The 23823-nt window shown below is 40.8% G+C and overlaps 1 protein-coding gene across 3 annotated transcripts in view; it reads left to right on the top strand.

The window, feature by feature from the left end:
- Nucleotides 1-492: 492 nt before the first annotated feature.
- The window catches only part of esrp2 (epithelial splicing regulatory protein 2), a 67188-nt gene continuing 43857 nt past the window's right edge, over nt 493-23823 (top strand). For 2 of the 3 annotated variants that reach the window (XM_008113946.3, XM_062961988.1), the window contains exons 1-3: nt 578-760; nt 958-1123; nt 5091-5219. In XM_008113946.3, the coding sequence (XP_008112153.2) occupies nt 986-1123; nt 5091-5219 (267 nt within the window). In that variant the 5' untranslated portion in view covers nt 578-760; nt 958-985. The other variant, XM_008113945.3, reaches the window with a different exon arrangement.

Here is a 23823-nt window from a genome sequence, read left to right as displayed (position 1 = left end):
TGTGGTTTTGCGAAACGAAATCCAGCATATCTATCTTGTTTGCTGTGTCATACAACGTCGTTGTGTTGATAATAATAATACAGTCCTAGACACTTGGGAAGTGTTCGACTTGTGATTTTGTGATACGAAATCCAGCATGTCTATCTTGTTTGCTGTGTCATACAATAATAATAATAATAATAATAATAATTATTATTATTATTATTATTATTATTATTAAAATAATTAAAAATAAATGGGTGTTGTGGGAGGGAAGGGATCCAGGAGGCTCTTTCATGCCTTAAAACAGGGAAAATATTGGAAGAGAGACAAAAAAACAATAAAGGTGAAGGTGAGCAGCCAAAAAGCAGGTTGAAGCACTTCCTGGAGTTGGAAATAACACGAAGAAAGGAGGAGTTTTCCCTCTTGCTTTTTCTTTCTTCCAAAAAAAAAATTTACAAAAAAGGCCAAGGCCCCTCCCCACCAGGTAGGCTTTAATTGCCCCTGAGCCCCTCCCCTCTCTTTGCTAAGGACCAATGGCGTGCCCCCTTGGGGCTGATTGACAGCATCACGTGGCCTCACTCCTGGGCAGGTAACAGAGGAAGAAAGAAGGGGAGAAGAGAAGAGAGAAAAAAGAAGCTGCATCATTTTAATATATATTTTTTTCCTCCTTGCAAAGCAAAGAGTATATCAGAGTGACCTGCAATGATGAGCTAGCTCAGAAGGAGAGAAAACCACCTGTTGTGAAAACCTTCTTAATCCATTTTTCATTGAAAAGCAGGTAGATACAAATTGAATGCAATATGTGGTTCCATGATTGGGCTCACTTTTCCCCAGCTAGTATTGCAAATGAGTTTTGATTGGTTTGAATGGGAGGTTGGAGCTTGTGTTGGGCTTGTTGTGTATACTTCTCTTTCTCTTCTTTGCATTGTATTATTTGTTTGATATACATATATACTCATAATCTCTGCTTTTTAGCTCTTCTTCCCTCCTTCCTTCTGTGGCCATGACGGCTTCTCCGCCCAGTGAGGCTCTGGTGGTCTTGTTTGGGGCAACCGCTGGTGCGTTGGGGGCTAAACTGGGGTCCGATGAGCGGGAAGTAATTCTCTTGGTGTGGCAAGTTGTGGATCTACACAGCAAGAAGGTATGGCTTCCCACCCTCTTTCTCCCTTTTTCCCTTCCAAAACACAGTCCCCATCCCCATCCACGTTCCCGTCTTTTTCCTTTCTTTCCGCCCTTTTTAATATTTGGGAAAATTGGACGTCTTTCATATCCGAATACATGTGGGCTCTCTATCTCTTTGACTTATCTCCCGAAAATCATGTTGCGGAGGGAGAAAGTGAGCTGCTTGAGCCAAATATGGAGCCCTTTCCTGCTCTTAATGTGACATTTTGGGGGACATTACACTTCAAAATTGTTCTCAAAACATATACAGTAGAGTCTCATTTATCAAACATTTGCTTATCCAACATTCTGGATTATCCAACGCATTTTTGTAGTCAATGTTTTCAATATATCGTGATATTTTGGTGCTACATTTGTAAATAGAGTAATTACTACATAGCATTACCGCCTATTGAGCTACTTTTTCTTTCACATCTGTTGTATAACATGATGTTTTGGTGCTTAATTTGTAAAATCCAACATATTCGCTTATCCAACATTCTGCCAGCCTGTTTATGTCAGATACCTCTGAGGATGTGGGTGAAATGTCAGGAGAGAATGCTTCTGGAACATGTTCATACAGCCCGGAAAACTCACAGCAACCCAGTGTATTAAGACCGTTTCAAGGACTCTAGCCCTCTTGCTGTTCTCGGATTTTGACCTTGCTTCGTATGACTTTTGAAAGTTTTGAAACTTTTAAAAAGTTGTATCGAGGCTATGTGTTGTCGTTTGCTGTGAGTTTTCCGGGCTGTATGACCATGTTTCAGAAGCATTATCTCTTGACGTTTCACCCACATCTATCACAGGCATACCTCTGAGGATGTGGGTAAAATGTCAGGAGAGAATGCTTCTGGAACATGGTTATACAGCCCGGAAAACTCACAGCAACCCAGTGTATTACGACCGTTTCAAGGACTCTAAAATGCTGTCTGAACGTTGGACTCACTTTTGGGTGTTACACAAATACAGTAGAGTCTCACTTATCCAAGCCTTGCTTATCCAACATTCTGGATTATCCAACACATTTTTGTAGTCAATGTTTTCAATATATCGTGATATTTTGGTGCTACATTTGTAAATAGAGTAATTACTACATAGCATTACCGCCTATTGAGCTACTTTTTCTTTCAAATCTGTTGAATAACATGATGTTTTGGTGCTTAATTTGTAAAATCCAACCTATTTGCTTATCCAACATTCTGCCAGCCTGTTTATGTCGGATAAGTGAGACTCTACTGTAGATTGTAATGATGGACAAGAGCAGCTTCGTCGTTCTTGGATTTTGGCCTCACTTCGTATGACTTTTGAAAGTTTTGAAACTTTTAAAAAGTTGTATCGACGCTATGTGTTGTCGTTTGCTGTGAGTTTTCTGGGCTGTATGACCATGTTTCAGAAGCATTATCTCTTGATGTTTCACCCACATCTATCACAGGCATACCTGTAAGGATGTGGGTGAAATGTCAGGAGAGAATGCTTCTGGAACATACAGCCCAGAAAACTCACAGCAACCCAGTGTATTAAGACCGTTTCAAGGACTCTAGCCCTCTTGCTGTTCTCGGATTTTGACCTTGCTTCGTATGACTTTTGAAAGTTTTGAAACTTTTAAAAAGTTGTATCGAGGCTATGTGTTGTCGTTTGCTGTGAGTTTTCTGGGCTGTATGACCATGTTTCAGAAGTATTATCTCTTGACGTTTCATCCACATCTATCACAGGCATACTTGTAAGGATGTGGGTGAAATGTCAGGAGAGAATGCTTCTGGAACATGTTCATACAGCCCAGAAAAATCACAGCAACCCAGTGTATTAAGACTGTTTCAAGGACTCAAGCCATATTGCTGTCTGAATGTCGGACTCACTTTTGGGTGTTACACAAACACAGTAGAGTCTCACTTATCCAAGCTTCGCTTATTCAAGCTTCTGGATTATCCAAGCCATCTTTGTAGTCAATGTTTTCAATATATCGTGATATTTTGCTGCCAAAGTCATAAATACAGTAATTACAACATAACATTACTGCGTATTGAACTACTTTTTCTATCAAATTTGTTGTATGACATGAGGTTTTGGTGTTTAATTTGTAAAATCATAACCTAATTTGATGTTTAATAGGCTTTTCCTTAATGCCTCCTTATTATCCAACATATTCGCTTATCCAACATTCTGCCGGCCCGTTTAGCTTGGATAAGTGAGACTCTACTGTAGATTGTAATGATAGACAAGAGCGGCTTCGTCGTTCTCAGATTTTGTCCTTGCTTCGTATGACTTTTGAAAGTTTTGAAAGTTTTTAAAAAGTTGTATCGAGGCTGTGTGTTGTCGAAGGCTTTCATGGCCACTAGTTTGCTGTGAGTTTTCCAGGCTGTATGACCATGTTTCAGAAGCATTATCTCTTGACGTTTCACCCACATCTATCACAGGCATACCTCTGAGGATGTGGGTGAAATGTCAGGAGAGAATGCTTCTGGAACATGTTCATACAGCCCAGAAAAATCACAGCAACACCGTGTATTAAGACCGTTTCAAAGACTCTAGCCCTATTGCTGTCTGAATGTCGGACTCACTTTTGGGTGCTACACAAATACAGTAGAGTCTCACTTATCCAAGCTTCGCTTATCCAAGCTTCTGGATTATCCAAGCCATTTTTGTAGTCAATGTTTTCAATATATCGTGATATTTTGGTGCTAAATTCTTAAATACAGTAATTACTACATAGCATTACTGCGTATTGAACTGCTTTTTCTGTCAAATTTGTTGTCTAACATGATGTTTTGGTGCTTAATTTGTAAAATCATAACCTAATTTGATGTTTAATAGGCTTTTTCTTAATGCCTCCTTATTATCCAACATATTAGCTTATCCAATATTCTGCCGGCCTGTTTATGTTGGATAAGTGAGACGCTACTGTATTTACGAATTTAGCACCAAAATATCACGATGTATTGAAAACATTGACTACAAAAAATGTGTTGGATAATCCAGAACGTTGGATAAGCGAATGTTGGATAAGTGAGACTCTACTGTATTATTTATTATTATTATTTTATTATGACACAGCAAACAAGATAGATATGCTGGATTTCATATCACAAAATCGCAAGTCGAACACTTCCCAAGTGTCTAGGACTGTGTGATGTATTTTCGGATGATGCGCGCAGATCCCAGTAGGGTGGCCTTTTGCAGTTGGCAGAACGTAATTTTGTCAATGTCTATTGTTTCCAAATGACATAATAATAATAATAATCATCATCATCATCATATGAAACCAGTGCAGGTGGTCCCAGTGGTGATGGGCACATTGGGTGCCATGCCAAAAGATCTCAGCTGGCATTTGGAAACAATAGACATTGACAAAATCACGATCTGCCAACTGCAAAAGGCCACCCTACTGGGATCTGCATGCATCATCCGAAAATACATCACACAGTCCTAGACATTTGGAAAGTGTTCGACTTGTGATACGAAATCCAGCATATCTAACTTGTTTGCTGTGTCATACAATAATAATGAAATAATAATAATAATAATAATAATAATAATAATAATAATAATAATAATTATTATTATTATTATTAGGAACCTTTGGCTTCCCAGATGATGACGGCATTCTTTGGTTCCCATCAGCGGCAGCTGTTAGTTGGGGATAATGGGAGTTGTAGCCAACCCTATTTGGATAGTCACATATTTCCTCCTCTTCCTCCCATATAAACATTGTGGCTGGGTCACCCTTGCATAGCAGGAGTTGTTTTGAAGGCAGGAGACCTAAAGATCCTGAGTTTTGCGAAATTGCCACATGTGTGTTTTTCAGAGTAAGAGTTCTATATTGCAGTCACTTAACAATCAGCAGTGCAAGCTCTCGCATTGTTTCCCAATCCCATTCCACTTTGAGTTTACTTTTTCTTCCCCGCTCCCATCCCTTTCCCGCCTCCTCCCGCTTTGTTAAACATTTTCAGGTGGGGACCCTGCACAAATGCCTGGTCAAAGCGGACAACCTGGAGCTGGCCGACCCATGCCAGGAGGTCACAGGATTAACCCCCGAAGGCCTGAGCAAAGCGGAGCCCCTGGACCGAGTGCTGTTGCAGGTGAGGGCAGCCGAGGGTTAACGTGGACTGATTGATGCAAGAAGGCAAATACTAGGCGGGCACTTTCGACTTTTGCTTTGAAACCTTTGGCAAGCGGGGCTCTCCCTGCACAAAGGCCTGCTGCTGTGCTTTCCCTGCCACATGGATACACATGTCTGGCTATCGCCTTCTGTGACTTCAAAAGTGCATCTGCATTGTAGAATTCATACATGTTGATATAACTTTGACTGCCATGGCTCAGTGCTGTGGAGTTTTTAATAAGCTCTTTAACTTTCTCTGCTAAAGAGTGCTGGGTCCTTATACCAGGAGGAGGGCGAGACATGCAGTGGCTGAGAGCACATCAGGCAGCTCTCGGCTGCTGTGTGCCTTCCTCCCCCGTCTTTTTTGCCATTAGGATGTGGCTGACCACTGTGTCCATAGGCCAAGAGGACAGAGAAAATGAGGAGGGCCTGAGGTAATTGCCCAGAGGGCCGCATGTGGCCCGTGGGCCATAGTTTGCCCGTGTCTGTTCTAGAGTTTGTATCTTCTCATACAAATTTAAATGTGTGTACTCATAAAACAGTATGTCCCTATTGATAAGTATTTTCTTTACAGTCCCAGCTGGGTACTATCCTATTATGTTACACATGAAACATAACATTGTTTCATGTGTTACATTGCATTGTCCGTAGACACCTCCAAGGTCATGTGGCCGGCATGACTGCATGGAGCGCCATTACCTTCCCACCAGAGCGGTACCTATTGATCTACTCACATTTGCGTGTTTTCAAACTGCTAGATTGGCAGAAGCTGTGGCTTACAGCCGGCGCTCACTCCGCTCCCCAGATTTGAACCTGTGACCTTTCGGTCCACAAGTTCACCAGCTCAGCGCTTTAACACACTGCGCCATCAGGGGCTCGTGTGTGTGTATGTGTATGTATATATATATATACAGTAGAGTCTCACTTATCCAACATAAACGGGCCGGCAGAATGTTGGATAAGCAAATATGTTGGATAATAAGGAGAGATTAAGAAAAAGCCTATTAAACATCACATTAGGTTATGATTTTACAAATTAAGCACCAAAACATTATGTTTGACAACAAATTTGGCAGAAAAAGTAGTTCATTACACATTAATGCTATGTAGTAATTACTGTATTTACGAATTTAGCACCAAAATATCACAATGCATTGAAAACATTGACTACAAAATGTGTTACATAATCCAGAATGTTGGATAAGTGAGACTCTACTGTAGATATAGATATGAACTAAAATTGGATATGTTGTCGAAGGCTTTCCTGTCAGGGATGGGATTCTGTGAGTTTTCCAGGCTCTATGGCCATGTTCCCGAAGCATCCTCTCCTGACGTTTCACCCACACCTATGGCAGGCATCCTCAGAGGTTGTGAGGTCTGTTGGAAACTAGGCAAGTGGGATTTATATATCTGTGGAAGAATGTCCAGGGTGGAGAAAGAAATCTTGTCTGCTTGAGGCAGGTGTGAATGTTACATTTGGTCACTTTGATTAGCATTGAATAGCCTTTCAGCTTCAAAGCCTGGCTGGTAGCCAGAAAAAAAATGTGGCTACCAGTACAGTAGAGTCTCACTTATCCAACATAAACGGGCCGGCAGAACGTTGGATAAGCGAATATGTTGGATAATAAGGAGGGATTAAGGAAACGCCTATTACACATCACATTAGGTTATGATTTTACAAATTAAGCACCAAAACATCATGTTTTACAACAAATTTGACAGAAAAGGTAGTTCAATATGTAGTAATGTTATGTTGTAATTACTGTGTTTACGAATTTAGCACCAAAATATCATGATGTATTGAAAACATTGACTACAAAAATGCGTTGGATAATCCAGAACACTGGATAAGCGAGTGTTGGATACGTGAGACTCTACTGTATTTTTTTTTAACTCTAAAATCAGGACAACACTCAGAAGACAAGGGAATTCCAGGCAGGAAACTATCAGGGCCAGCTTACACCTCCCAACAAAGGGTTCCCCCTGGTTGGAAGCAGCCAGTCTTTGAATCTATAAGTCCATTTCAATGCTAATCAAGGTGGCCAACTGCAACATTCACACTTGCCTCCGGCAGACCAGAGTTCTTTCTCCCACCCTGGACATTATTCCATAGATATATAAACCCCACTTTCCTAGTTTCCAACAGATCTCACAACCTCTGAGGATGCCTGCCATAGGTGTGGGCGAAACATCAGGAGGGAATGCTTCTGGAACATGGCCAGGCAGCCTGGAAAATTCACAGCAACTTATAATTAGATAGTCTCATAGAGAGATGGTCTTTTTGATAACCTGAGCCTGAGCTACATAGGACTTTGTTGGTCATAACCAATACTTTGACGAATGCCTTAAAACAAGCCAGCAGCTGGTGGATTTGTTGCAGCGAAAGAGTTGTATGCTCACTACATACTTCTAGCTTTGTTGGATTGGATAAATTAGGGGTGGGATGTCAGGATGGCTATCTACATTGTCTTCAGTTTGCTTGCATGTATTAGATGCTGGGAAATGTGCATGGAGGATGCAGTCGCACTTGCAGTCCTCTTTATGGACTTTCTGTAGACGGTGGACCAAAAAGTTGGACTTTGATTCAATCCAAAATGGCACTTCTTGTTTGTCCAGATGCCTCTAAACTGCAAGTTCCATTATCCATTGCATTGACCACTCTGACTGAAATAAATGAGAGTCTAAGTCAAGCCATATCAGGAGAACTATAAGTTCTTTGTCCTGTCTATATTGTGGAAATCAAATAATTTATTCTTCCCCATGTGGACTAGAAACTTTACTTTTCCTTCCCAAGAAGCTCTGATTCTATATTCATTACAATTCTATGCATAGCCTTTATTGAGCCTGAAAACAACTGTATGATGTAGAGAATCCTTCCCGTATTTGGCTGTTAGGGCGGAAAGTTTGTTCAGTTTTAATAACATGCAATACGAGTCTGACTTGTACTTTTTACCCATTTTTGTTGTTAAAGAGCAGCTGAAGTCAAATGGAAAAATCCCAGTCGTCTGGCTTTGCAGAATGCCTGAAACTGGTTCTTCATATTTTTCTGAATTACTGTGAGAGTTTGTGGGAGAAACTTGCTAAGGTGGTAAAACAGGTTCGAGAGTGTCTCCAACTTCTGGCGACGGGTCTCATCCCGGCAAGTAGCCGCCATATGCCATGTGCCTCGGCATTGCTCTCCTTTCCGTCTGGAGTGAATTATGCCGAAGTCTTAATTTGGGAACACACCCTTCTCTAGGAAATAAATGTTCCTCTGCAATAAGAGTCAATAGGTGTGGTGCCTTTCTTCTACCCCACCCCAGTTAGACTTCATGCAAGACCTGTTACAGCTGGGAAGCTGACTTTCCCCCTTTTTTTGCAGTAGTTTAGAAACAGCTCAGAGACTAACGTTGGAAGTTGCAAGTTCGTTCTTGTCCTACATTTTGCAACCATCTGGAAGAGCTTAGTTAAGTACACTCTTTGCTCTTCGTCTTTTTTTCTGTAGTGACACACCATAATTACATTCGGTGAGCTTTATTAAATGGTATGGCACATGCGAAAGGAGCACGCTACTTTGGTCTGGGTGTGGCGGAGACATCTTGGCAAAATGGCTAAAACTGAACCTTGCTTATAGTGTCATTGTAATCTCGGGTGAGAAGATAGTCTTCTCCCTTTCTTACCGTGGTCTTGAGAATCTGAGCATTTATTTAAACTCCTGGTGCACAACCTGTGGCCCTTTAACTTGTCTAATGGTTAGGAATTCTGGGAGTTGAAAACTTGAAGGCATTTAGAGTAGCCAGGTATTCCTTGGCTACTTCTTTACTTATTTTGGTTTGCCTTTCTCTTTGTTGCCTCATCTATCCTTATTGCTCAGGTTGAACACTGGTTTCCTTTTGGGAGTTAAAAACTGGAATGCGTTTAGAATTTCCAGGTATTTCTTGACTACTTCTTTACCTGTTTTGGTTTGCTTTTCTCTTTGTTGCCTCGTCCACTCCATATTGCTCAGGTTGAACACCAATTTCCTTTTGGGAGTTAAAAACTTGAATTCATTTTGAGTAGCCAGATATTCCTTGGCTACTTCTTTACCTATTTTGGTTTGCCTTTATAATGATAATATAATAATAAAACTTTATATACCACCTATCTCCTCGAGGGACTCAGAGTGGTTTCCAATACAACAGGAAACATACAACAAGTTAAAACCATACAGCAATTAAAACATAAAACCATATAAATATAAATGCATAAGACATTGTTGCCTTGTCCACTCCATATTACTCGGGTTGAACACTGGTTTCCTTTTGGGAGTTAAAAACTTAAATGCATTTTGAGTAGCCAGGTATTCCTTGGCTACTTCTTTACCTATTTTGGTTTGCCTTTCCCTTTGTTGCCTCGTCCACTCCATATTACTCAGATTGAACACTGGTTTCCTTTTGGGAGTTAGAAACATGAATGCATTTAGAGTTTCCAGGTATTCCTTGGCTACTTCTTTACCTATTTTGGTTTGCCTTTATAATCTTCTATTTCTTCATTCGGTCAGCCGTTTCCAACTTTTTGTGACCTCATGGACCAGTCTGCGTCAGAGCTCCCTGTCGGCCGTCGCCGCCCCCAGTTCCTTCAAGTTTATAATAATAATATAATAATAAAACTTTATAATAATAATATAATAATAAAACTTTATTTATATACCGCCCTATCTCCTCGAGGGACTCAGAGCAGTTTCCAATACAACAGGAAACATACAACAAGTTAAAACCATACAGCAATTAAAACATAAAACCACATAAATATAAATGCATAAGACATTGTTGCCTCGTCCACTACATATTACTCGGGTTGAACACTGGTTTCCTTTTGGGAGTTAAAAACTTGAATCCATTTAGAGTAGCCAGGTATTCCTTAACTACTACTTTACCTATTTTGGTTTCCCTTTCCCTGTTGCTGTCTCCATATTGCTCAGGTTGAACACTGGTTTCCTTTTGGGAGTTAAAAACTTGAATACATTTAGAGTAGCGAGGTATTCCTTGGCTACTTCTTTACCTATTTTGGTTTGCCTTTATAATGATAATATAATAATAAAACTTTATTTATATACCGCCCTATCTCCTCGAGGGACTCAGAGTGGTTTCCAATACAACAGGAAACATACAACAAGTTAAAACCATACAGCAATTAAAACATAAAACCATATAAATATAAATGCATAAGACATTGTTGCCTTGTCCACTCCATATTACTCGGGTTGAACACTGGTTTCCTTTTGGGAGTTAAAAACTTGAATACATTTAGAGTAGCGAGGTATTCCTTGACTACTTCTTTACCTATTTTGGTTTGCATTTCCTTTATTGCCTTGTCCACTCCATATTGCTTGCGTTGAACAGTGATTTTGTTTTGGGAGAAGACTCAAAGAAAGTGTTGGGTAGTTCTTCCTTTTCACTAACAGGGCGTAGGGAAAGATGTTTTCCAGGCCATGCAGGAGGTGGAATCTGGTCAGAACTCTTGATTTCTGCAGTGACATCCCCTTTAATAATTTTCAAATGAAAACACCCTTGTTACATTCCAGTTTTCATACCAAAGATTGCTGCCTCAGCATTACACCCATGCCTATTAAAAGCCAAAGAGGTGTGTGCTTCTTATTGGAAAGACACTTGAAAAACCAGTTGTCATGGGCAGGGAATGAGAATGTGTGTTCTTGAACTCTCTAGAATAGAGGTTCAAGTGAATCTATGTCTCTCCTAGTTTTCTTATATTAAATTGGGAGACGGAGAAGCGGATATACGAGGGTTATCCAGAAAGTAGATTACGTTTTGGAATTAAAAATGAACAAAGTACAGTAGAGTCTCACTTATCCAAGCCTCGCTTATCCAAGCCTCTGGATTGTCCAAGCCATTTTTGTAGTCAATGTTTTCAATATATCGTGATATTTTGGTGCTAAATTCGTAAATACAGTAATTACAACATAACATTACTGCGTATCAAACTACTTTTTCTGTCAAATTTGTTGTATAACATGATGTTTTGGTGCTTAATTTGTAAAATCATAACCTAATTTGATGTTTAATAGGCTTTTCCTTAATCCCTCCTTATTATCCAAGATATTCGCTTATCCAAGCTTCTGCCGGCCTGTTTAGCTTGGATAAGTGAGACTCAACTGTATAGGAGAAAACATTTACCATATGCAGTTGAAAGCCAGACCCAAATATCACTTCTCAGCATAGTCGGCATTCAAATCTAGCCTCTTATCATAGCGATGAATGAGCTTGGCAACTCCTTCCCCACAAAACTCTGCCACTTGCATCCTCAACCAGGACGAGCGTGGGGGAAAGTTCAGCATGTTTTGGCAACGATGCGCAGCTGCGGCAAGGGGTGACCAGCTGGTTGAGGACGCAAGCGGCAGAGTTTTGTGGGGAAGGAGTTGCAAAGCTCATTTATCGCTATGATAAGTGCCTAGATTTGAATGGCGAGTATGTTGAGAAGTGGTATTTGGGTATGGCTTTCAACTGCATATGGTAAATGTTTTCTCCTATACTTTTTGAGGACGCAAGCGGCAGAGTTTTGTGGGGAAGGAGTTGCCAAGCTCATTCATCGCTATGATAAGTGCCTAGATTTGAACGGCGAATATGTTGAGAAGTGGTATTTGGGTATGGCTTTCAACTGCATATGGTAAATGTTTTCTCCTATACTTTGTTCATTTTTAATTCCAAAATGTAATTACTTTCTGGATAACCCTCGTAATAGTTATGAACCACAGCAAGATCCAAAGATAAGATTTTGGAAGTGTTCAACATTAAGTTGCAAGAAGCGCCCTTTTAAACCTTTGTGGTGGCAACCTTTCAAAAATATAAGTACATGATGAAAGCAAAGGTCTTTCTAGACCAGTATCATGCTTCTTATATTTATTTACAGCCCGGTGGTGGGAGGCCTCACTTTGTCTTGCCTAAGTCCAGATACAATGTGTGTCAAGACTGGTTGCATTGAGTTTTCTCTTAATCTTTTCCTCTTAATGTTCGTTCCCTTTGCTCAGGGTTGATTGTGAAGCAGTGGATTGTGGGGTTAGTTTTGTGTTATCTTTCTTTTGGGTTTTTAAAAAGGAGTCTTTGAAGATCAAAGGAAATCTTCCTCTAACAGCAGAGTTATGGCTTGCTTAATATGGATCTAAGTATTTCTATAAGTCAACCTTTAGCTGCAGTTGCCAATACAATTTGGGATCTGCGAAGTAGGGCAGTGGGAAATCTGTCTGCGAGCTGCAAGGCAATTGTGTTTCTCCATGTGTGTCTCATATACGTCACCTTTGTGTCTAATCTTTTGTGGGCCATATTCTGCCTTTTCCCTTTATCTCTCTTTTTTTACTTCTCCCTACCACTTCAAAGCTATTCAGATTGCAAGAGGGGAGTGTGCTGTGCAAAGACACAGTCAAACATGAATGGCGTTTTGCATTCTTTTTTTTTCAATTTAAATTTTTATTGTGAAACATATTTTCCAAAAGTGATACAATGCTTTCTCATTGGCCTTCTGTTCAACATTTATTGTAGCAGAGCCCTTTTCTTCTGTATTTGTATAACTACAAAAGGAGAATAGGAGCAGAGACAAACACATTATTCCCTCTGTTTATGAGAATTTTTTAATATTGGCGTAGTGGGTTTAAAGCCTTGTGACTTGAAGGTTGGGTTGCTGACCTGAAGGATGCCAGGTTAGAATCCAGTCCGGTGAGAGTGCGGATGAGCTCCCTCTGTCAGCTCCAGCTCCATGCGGGGACATGAGAGAAGCCTCCCACAAGGATGGTAAAAACATCAAACACATCCGGGCATCCCCTGGGCAACGTCCTTGCAGACGGCCAATTCTCTCACACTAGAAGCGACTTGCAGTTTCTCAAGTTGCTCCTGACACTAGAGAAAAATCTGCTGAAGGTGCTTTGAACCTTTTCAGATGAAGATTGGGATGTCTGTGTGGCCGGTCGATATCAAAACATATTCAAAGTTATTAATGAGTCTTGGATAAGTGAGACTCTACTGTATTAAAAAAAAAACCTCTAAAATCAGGACAGTAAATAAAGAACACTAAAAATCAGGAATTCCAGGCAGGAAACAGTCAGGGCCAGCTAACACCTCCCAACAAAAGATCCCCCAGACATTGAAGCTGCAAGGCCATCCAATGCTAACTAAGGTGGCCAATTGCAATGTTCACACTTTCCTCAGATGAGTTCTTTCTCCCACCCTGGACATTATTCTACAGATATATAAACCTCCTTGCCTAGTTTCCAACAGACCTCACAACCTCTGAGGATGCCTGCCATAGATGTGGGCGAAACGTCAGGAGAGAAGGTGAAGGTTTCCCCTGATGTTAAGTCCAGTCGTGTCTTATTCTGGGGTTTGGTGCTCATCTCCATTTCTAAGCCGAAGAGCCGGTGTTTTCCGTAGACGCCTCCAAGGTCATGTGGCCATAGGCATGACTGCATGGAGCGTCGTTAACTTCCCGCCGGAGCGGTACCTATTGATCTACTCACATTGGCATGTTTTCGAACTGCTAGGTTGGCAGGAGCAGGAGCTAACAGCAGGCACTCATTGTGCTCCTGGGATTTGAACCTGGCACCTTTTGGTCCACAAGTTGAGCAGGTCAGGGCCAGCTAACGCCTCCCAACAAAATATCCCCCAGGCATTGAAGCTGCAAGGCCATCCAATGCTAACTAAGGTGGGCAATTGCAGTGTTCACACTTTCCTCAGACAAGAATTCTTTCTCCCACCCTGGACATTATTCCACAGATATATAAACCTCCCTTGCCTAGTTTCCAACAGACCTCACAACCTCTGAGGATGCCTGCCATAGATGTGGGCGAAAATTCAGGAGAGAATGCTTCTGGTACATGGCCATAGGTAAAAGTAAAGGTTTCCCCTGACGTTAAGTCCAGTCATGTCTTATTCTGGGGGTTGGTGCTCATCTCCATTTCTAAGCCAAAGAGCCGGCGTTGTCCGTAGACACCTCCAAGGTCATGTGGCCATTGGCATGACTGCATGGTCACTGTTACCTCTCCACTGGAGCGGTACCTATTGATCTACTCACATTGGAATGCGATTTCTTGCTTCTTGGCAGGGGGTTGGACTGGATGGCCCATGAGGTCTCTTCCAACTCTACTATTCTATGATTCTATGTTTTCGAACTGCTAGGTTGGCAGAAGCTGGAGCTAACAGCAGGCGCTCATTCCGCTCCCAGGATTTGAACCTGCGACCTTTCGGTCTGCAAGTTCAGCAGCTCAGTGCTTTAACACACTTTGCCACCGGGGCTCCACATGGCCATACAGCCCGGAAAACTCACAGCAACCCAGACTGATGTTGCTTGGCCTTGGGTTTCCTTTGTGAAATGTTGAAGGGCATGCTGCGGTGTCATGCTGATTTAGCGAAATGTTTCCCAGCAGAGGCTGGGTTAGATCTCGGTGGGTTCAAGTTTGGTCCTGCCGATGCTGCAAACTAAGGCGTTTGCTGCTCGCAGTCCAAGAACAGAGGCAACGCCTTTTCCCAGCGCTGTCTAAATCGGCAGAAATGGTGTTTGGAGCGGCTTGAAAAGTCAAGAGAGGGTAGGCTAAGAAGTGGCCTCGCCAAAAGATTCCCTCCGGCCAGAAGAGCAGGTTGCAATTGGGTTTCAAGGCAAACCTGTTCTGTAGCTTTGGCCTCCCTCCCTTTTCTGCCCCAGTCTGGATGGAAAGGGTGTGCTCCTTTCTACCTCTTAATGGCCTTGCAAACAATCTGGATTTCATTGTAGAGGGAAAAAGGCTTTCTCCTGACAAATGTGGGATGGCGAGCAAGGCGGGTGGGCAACCTTTTGGAGAATGTTTCTATTCTAGCGCAAGATCTATGTCTGTCTGTCTCAGAAAAAAAAAAGGTGGGGAGAGATGCCTTGGATTCTGGATGGCTTGGATTCTGATTTGAAAATCTGATTTGGGTGTTAAAAGAATGTGACTCAGCAGCTCCTGTGCAGTGTATACGGAGAACTGAGCTGACCTTTGCAACCCTTTCCGAAGTCAACGGCTGCTTTTCTTCACATGCCCCAAAGGCACCAGGTCCCATCTGATCTTGGAAGCTACCCTGTTTCCCCTAAAATAAGACATCCCCAAAAAATAAGTCCTAGTAGAAGTTTTGCTGAATTGCTAAATATAAGGCTTCCCCCGAAAGTAAGACGTAGCAAAGTTTTTGTTTGGAAGCATGCCCAACGAACAGAACACCAGAGCAGGCAGGATTGATAAATGTACATACCGTGTTTCCCCAAAAATAAGACAGTGTCTTATATTAATTTTTGCTCCCAAAGATGCTCTAGGTCTTATTTTCAGGGGATGCCTTATTTTTCCATGAAGAAGAATTCACATTTATTGTTGAACAAAAAAAATGAACATCTATATATATAAAAGGGTAATGAAATTTCGGCCTAGGACAAAACAACAAAACTACTCATCCCAGAAACACTAAACTTGGCAGCACAACCCCTCATCCACGCCTCTACGTTCATACAACAAAAAGAAAAGAAAAATAAAGTCCTAATTAGAGGGAGAAGAATAATTGTTTTTATCCAGTTGCTGCCAGTTAGAAGGCTAAGCTCTGCCCACTTGGTCTCCTAGCAACCTACTCAGCCCAACAGATGGCCACCCAGCCTCTCAATAATAATAATAATAATAATAATAATAATAATAATAATAATAATAATTAATAATACAATCCTAAGGTTAGCAGATACCCCTAAGGATCATCCAGTTCAACTTCCTTATATCATGCAGGAGGACACAATCGAACCACTCCTGAGAGATGGCCATCCAATATCTGCACAATAATAATACACATCGAATCATAGCATCAGACAGTTAGGAGACACCCCTAAAGGCCATCCAGTCCAACCCAATTCTGCCATGCAGGACACAATCCAAGCACTCCCAACAGATGGCCACCCAGCCTCTCAATACTAATACTAATAATAATAATAAAAATAATAACATCATCATACAATCCTAAGGTTTGGAGTGACCCCTAAGGATCATCCAGATCAACTTCCTTCTACCATGCAGGAGGACACAATCCAAGCACTCCTGACAGATGGCCATCCAGCCTCAACAAGTTCTCACCAACACCACCAGACAACGCCACAGCAACGCGTGGCTGGGCACAGCTAGTTTATTATATACTGTAAAGTAGTTGTCATCATAAACCAGCATAACCAGACAAACTGTGAATCCTATCAAGAATTTATTACTACCAATATTTCCATGTACAACACTTTATGTTACGTACATTTACCGATCCTGCATGCTCTGGTGTTCTGTTCGGTGGGCATGCTTCCAAACAAAAACTTTGCTAGGTCTTACTTTCGGGGGAGGCCTTATATTTAGTAATTCAGCAAAACCTCTACTAGGTCTTATTTTCTGGGGATGTCTTATTTTAGGGGAAACAGGGTACCAGTTGTATATGGAAATAATGGTAGTAACAAGAAATTTTTGACAGAAGTCACAGTTTGACTGGTTTGGTTATGTTGGTTTGTGATTACAACTACTGTACAGTATAGAATAAATGTTCATTTTTTTTTGGTTCAACAACAAATGTGAATTCTTCTTCTTGTAAAAATAAGACATCCCCTGAAAATAAGACCTAGTGCATCTTTGGGAGTAAAAAATAATATAAGACACTCTTGTTTTCGGGGAAACACGGTAAGCAGTATCTGCTTTGCAGTATTGTTAGTGCTCTCAGTTCTCTTTTAAGGCCAATAAGTGCTCTTGAGAATAGTGCTGTATCATCTTCATAAAGTAAGGTGGAACTCTCTGACACTTGTCCATGCACTTTATCAAAAAGCCCTTGAAATTGTGTATTTTCTTATGCTCAACCCCTTTTTATCCATAATGGTTGATATTTGTATCATTACCTCATTTTGCTTGGTCATTTTATGTTTTATTGTATGTTATGTTTTAACCGATTATTTTACTTGATGGTTGTACCATTGTTTTTAGTTATTGATATGTGTTTTAAATTGTTATACTTTGTTTCTGTGTTGGGCTCGGCCCCATGTTAGCCACCCCGGGGTCCTTTTGGGGAGATGGTGGCAGGATAGAAAAATAAATTATTATTTTATTTTGGCACAGCAAACAAGATAGATATGCTGGATTTCGTATCACAAAATCACAAGTCGAACACTTCCCAAATGTCTAGGACTCAGTGATGTATTTTCGGATGATGCGTGCTTCTTCTTCTTCTTCTTCTTCTTATTATTATTATTATTATTATTATTTTATGACACAGCAAACAAGATAGATATGCTGGATTTCGTATCACAAAATCACAAGTCGAACACTTCCCAAATGTCTAGGACTCAGTGATGTATTTTCGGATGATGCGTGCTTCTTCTTCTTCTTCTTCTTATTATTATTATTATTATTATTATTATTATTATTATTATTATTATTATTATTTTATGACACAGCAAACAAGATAGATATGCTGGATTTCGTATCACAAAATCACAAGTCGAACACTTCCCAAGTGTCTAGGACTGTGTGATGTATTTTCGGATGATGCGCGCAGATCCCAGTAGGGTGACCTTTTGCAGCTGGCAGATCATAATTTTGTCAATGTCTATTGTTTCCAAATGCCGGCTGAGATCTTTTGGCACGGCACCCAGTGTGCTGATCACCACCGGGACCACCTGTACTGGTTTCTGCCAGAATCTTTGAAGTTCAATCTTGAGGTCCTGTTAAAGCACTGAGCTGCTGAACTTGTGGACCAAAAGGTCCCAGGTTCAAATCCCGGGAGCGGAATGAGCGCCCGCTGTTAGCTCCAGCTTCTGCCAACCTAGCAGTTCGAAAACATGCAAATGTGAGTAGATCAATAGGTACCGCTCTGGCGGGAAGGTAACAGCACTCCATGCAGCCATCCCGGCCACATAACCTGGAGATGTCTATGGACAACGCCGGCTCTTCGGCTTAGAAATGGAGATGAGCACCAACCCCCAGAGTCAGACATGACTGGACTTAACATCAGGGGAAACCTTTACCTTTATGTTGAATATGTGCTAAAATATTCAACTACAGTAGAGTCTCACTTATCCAAGCCTCGCTTATCCAAGCTTCTGGATTATCCAAGCCATTTTTGTAGTCAGTGTTTTCAATATATCGTGATATTTTGGTGCTAAATTCGTAAATACAGTAATTACTACATAGAATAACTACATATTGAACTACTTTTTCTGTCAAATTTGTTGTATAACATGATGTTTTGGTGCTTAATTTGTAAAATCATAACCTAATTTGATGTTTAATAGGCATTTCCTTAATCCCTCCTTATTATCCAAGATATTCACTTATCCAAGCTTCTGCTGGCCCGTTTAGCTTGGATAAGTGAGACTCTACTGTATGTTGAACGGTAGTTTTGTGTAGAAGATAGACAAAACTTTTTGACACACCCTCGTATATGCCAGCAAGCAAGCAAGCATCTGGATCACATAAGGAAAGGGTAGATTTTTGTCACTATCTGTCCCAGCTTTCTTTTTAACTAGAAGTTGTTTGAGTGTCGGATGTTTGTAAGTTGGGAGGTGCCTGTATTTAGCCTGCCCTCCGTTATGTTGCCAAGTGTTGAGATTTTATGTACTTTAATGCCTACCTGACTCACGCATTAAAGGTACGCACACACTTTTCCCCAGCTCCGTAGGCTGGTTCGGCTTCGCACTACAAACAGGGCAAGAGTGTTGGGTAAATACGGCCGGACTGTGCTTGGCAATCGATGGAGCCAGTGCTAAAGATCACGTTGCTCTGGAAAGTGTGTCCTTGAAATGCAATGCGGTGGAGAGGCAGCGGAGAGGTCAGCCCTGCAACTGAGAGTTTTAAAGGAGCTGCCTGTGTGTCTCTGCATAGGGACTTAGCATGCAAACAAATGCTTTTGAAAACAGGGTTGTTGTATGTTTTCCGGGCTGTATGGCCATGTTCCAGAAGTATTCTCTCCTGACGTTTCACCCACATCTATGGCAGGCATCCTCAGAGGTTGTGAGCTTTTGAAAACAATTGGCGTGATTTGCTGCACCGCCTCTTTTTTGCCTTTCAATTGCATCACAAAACAGATCCCACAAAGACACACTTTGCAAAATAGAGAAGACATTTCTCAAATAATTCCAGAGTACAAAGTTAACTAAAGGTTTAACACCACTCGAACTGCCAGGGCTCGGTGCCGTGGACCTAAAGGAAGTTGTAGTTTTACACGTTGTTTTTTTTGCCTTCCTTTCCAAAGAGTGCTGGTTCCTCAACAAACTACAACTCCCAAAATCCCGTAGCATTGAGCCATAGCAGTTCAAGTGGTGTCAAACCACATTCATTCTTTAGTGTAGATGTGGCCTAACACTCATATACTGTGTTGTCGAAGGCTTTCATGGCCGGGATCACAGGGTTGTTGTGTGTTTTCCGGACTGTATGGCCATATTCTAGAAGCATTCTCTCCTGACGTTTCACCCACATCTATGGTATATGCAAAGATGTCAGACAGGGGGAAATCTTTTTAAAATCCTAACTCTGACACCAATTGCGGAGATGTGGATGAGTTTCTATTAATTAATTATATTTATATTATTATTATATATTTTATATCCGCTGCCACCAGTTATTAAAGATGTTTTATTTAAAAGCTGCCACCACAGGTAAAGATGTTTATAATGCGGCCACCAGATGTTAAGGGGATTATCAACTCTTGCCACCACTATTGGAAGATATAGCCACTAGCTACTTAGAGAGGACACTTTTTAAATTTTATTTTTCTTCTTTCTCCTTGTTTGCTTTAGATGGTAATATAGATGACAGAAGCTTAGATGGTAGAAAGAACAATCACACGTTTATTCAGGCACAAGCTTAATGGTTACAGTAACTGCTCTTTAAAGGCACTTAGATTAACTGTTCCAAAGCTATATTGAGGTGTTTCAGATTCCTTAAAATATAACCTCCTTCTCTACTGCTTTAAACTGCAGTCACCCTGTGAATTTCAATCACAGACTATCTGTTCCTTATCTGGAAACAGACTACCTTAAAATAAGCCACCAAACTTATTTTAAACTGACTCAAATAAGCACTTGAGTCTCCCTGATTCTCCAACTGAGAATCAGTCTTAACTGTACATCAGCAGGGCACAGACTACCTTAAAATAAGTCACCAAACTTATTTTAAACTGACTCAAAAATAAGCATTTGAGTCCCCCTGATCCCTTCAACTGAGGGTCAGTCTACACTGTACTTCATCGGGCACAGACTAACTGCTTTTTCTTCAAACCTGCACTTTTCCACCAAAACGGCAGTTGGCTCCGCCCACTTCTCCATGGCAACCAACTGATGAGTGCAGAGTAACTGAAATATTGACCCTTTTAAAATGCAATTAAACATGACATCTGTAAACTAAAAAATTCACACTTCGTTACAATATACCTCACAACCTCTGAGGATGCCTGCCATAGATGTGGGCAAAATGTCAGGAGAGAATGCTTCTGGAACATGGCCATACAGCCTGGAAAACACACAACAACCCTCACACATATATATCACATTAGTTGACGTCCCACTTTCTTACTAGAAGAGTATGGGCCTGTTTAAGGTAATTTATTGCTTTATTAACGTACCAACTTGTTATAGTAAAGTTTAACAATTATATTTAATGGGTTGTGAGTTTTTCAGGCTGTATGGCCATGTTGCTGTGGCATTCTCTACTGGGACGTCGCCATACAGCCCGAAAAACCCACGGCAAACCAGTGCTTCCGGCCATGAAAGCCTTAGACAACACAATTATATTTAACTAGCTGTGCCCGGCCACGCGTTGCTGTGGCGAAGTATGGTGGTATGGCAAATAAAGTATTGAGGAATTGGTGGTAGTTAACGTAAAGGGTAAAGGTGTGGAGTCCAGATAATCCAGTTAAAGCAGATAATATAAGATTATATGGGTTATATAGCTGTGTGGAAGGGCCTTGAGTCTACACTGCCATCTAATCCAGTTAAAATCTGATAATCTGTATTTTATAGGCAGTGTGGAAGAGGCCTAAGTGAGGCCTAACTCTGCCTGTCCCCTGGGCTGAGTGGGTTGCTAGGAGACCAAGTGGGCAGAGTTTAGCCTTCTAACTGGCAGCAATTGGATAAAAACAATTATTCCTCTCCCTCTAATTTGGACTTTATTTTTCTTTTCTTTTTGTTGTATCAACCTAGAGGCGTGGATGATGGGTTGTGTTGTCAATTTTCGAGTTTGTGGGGTGTTTAGTTTTGTTGTTTTGGCGGTCGCCAGGATTCCATCACTCTTTTATATATATAGATTCTGAAGTGCTTTGATACAAAAAAATTTTGGTGCCATATTGAATGTTTTCTCGCCCTGAATGTAACTACAGAGTAGGGAGAGAGATGCTGGATTGGACAGGAGAGAAAAAGATTGGGCTTAACACTTTCCCCACAGACTATTGTTTGAATTCACAATGCTTCACAAAAGGAAAGCATGATGCAAAATGTTTCCACAGACGTCATAGTGCTCATAGGCATCTAACCTGAAATTGAGCCTGCATTAAGGTGTCTGATGCTCTCTTTTCCTTTGGTGAACAATGGAGGAACATCGCCATCCTATCCTCTTATTTGCATAGAAAAATTGCCGATGAAAGCAAGTAGAAATCAGCAAGGAACCAATGTATGACTTTCTTCAGAGATGCAGATTAAACACAATGAGCTAGTCTAATTTGACTTTCTTTGTCCTGCAAAATTTTCGTGACAATAAATGCAATAAGGAGCTTGTTGCTGCTAGAATATCTCTGCTGCCCATCCAGCCATTGTTTGGTAATGACCACAGTTATGCAATGATGGATGTTTGACATTTTTGGCATTCCAGGGGCCTCTCGTTCACAGATTACTTTATTCTCTCCCAGTATGTAATAATCTATGACCCATGTGTTGGAAACTGGGTGTAGCCTGTGACCCGAATAGTTGTCTTCCTTTTTCCAAACCAGTAAAGGTTAATACAAGTTACATGTCAAATTGGTATGTCTCGATACGGGATGCATCTACACCAGGGGTCCCCAAACTTTTTAAACAGGGGACCAGTTCACAATCCTTCGGACCATTGGAGGGCCGGACTATAGTTGGCCACCGAGCAATAATAATAATAATAATAATAATAATAATAATAATAATAATAATAATAATAATAATAAATAACAGCAATAATAAAAAGAGGGTTGGAAGAGACCCTTTGGGCCATTGAGTCCAATCCCCTTCTGCCTTTGTGCACCAAAAGCACAAGCAAAGCACCCCTGACAGATGGCCACCCAGCCCCAATGTTAATAATAATAATAATAATAATAATAATAATAATAATAATAAAAAAGAGGCTTGGAGAGACCCCTTGGGCCATTTTGTCCAACCCCCTTCTGCCTCTGTGGACCAAAAGCACAAGCAAAGCACCCCTGACAGATGGCCACCCAGCCTTAATGATGATGATGATAATAATAATAATAATAATAATAATAATAATAATAATAAAAAGAGGCTTGGAGAGACCCCTTGGGCCATTTTGTCCAACCCCCTTCTGCCTCTGTGGACCAAAAGCACAAGCAAAGCACCCCTGACAGATGGCCACCCAGCCTTAATGATAATAATAATAATAATAATAATAATAATAATAATAATAATAATAATAATGGTTGTAAGAGAAGAAGAGAACCTTTGGGTCATTTAGCCCACCCCCTTCAGCCCTTGTGCCGTGGGGGCCGGATAAATGGCTTTGGTGGGCCGCATCCGGCCCCCGGGCCTTAGTTTGGGGACCCCTGATCTACACTGTAGAATTAACTCAGTTTGATGGCACTTTAACTTCCATTTAGCTCAATACTATGGGATTATAGGACCTGTTGTGTTATAAGGTCTTTAGTCTGCTCTGCCAAATAATTAAGATAATTTTTGTTCCTGGGTTATAAATGTCATTTCCTAATTGGTTCAATCATTAAAACATGGATAAAGTTTATTAAACTGCCAAAAAGTTTGTTTATGTGGGAGGGTCATCCTGCAGCACATTTTGCTCTCGTTTTTCAATGAATATCTCATCGGGTTTCAACCAATTCAACATAGTTTATGGCAGACACAAAAATGAAGTTTCTGGAGCATAAAAACTATTTTGAAAGTATGTGTCGCACAATTAAACAGGAAATAACACTTTCAAACCAGGAACAGAACATTTTTAAAATTTTGTTGCATAGTGTGTGTGTGTAGTTAGTTATATAGTATACTAGCTGTGCCCGGCCACGTGCTGCTGTGGCGAAGTATGGTGGTATGGGAAATAAAATATTGAGGAATTGGTGGTAGTTAAGGTCAAGGGTAAATTTATTTATTATTTATTTCAATTATTTATACCCCGCCCTTCTCACCCGAGGGGACTCAGGGCGGCTTACAAGTGGCAATTGATGCCGTTACACAGATATACAATAAACTAAAATGATTAAAACAGTTAAAACAATCATAAAATAGTCATAAAATAGTCCTAAAATACAATATACAAAGTTTAAAACAATGCAAAGTGCTTATGCCATTCATCCACCAGACGTTATACAAGAGCCGTAATTCAGACCGAGTCGAAGCCAACACATGCTTAT

This window comes from Anolis carolinensis, unplaced genomic scaffold, assembly GCF_035594765.1.
Source record: "Anolis carolinensis isolate JA03-04 unplaced genomic scaffold, rAnoCar3.1.pri scaffold_9, whole genome shotgun sequence".
Lineage (NCBI taxonomy): Eukaryota > Metazoa > Chordata > Lepidosauria > Squamata > Dactyloidae > Anolis > Anolis carolinensis.
The sequence above is the reverse complement of the archived record's forward strand: the minus strand, read 5'-3'. Positions and strand labels throughout refer to the sequence as shown.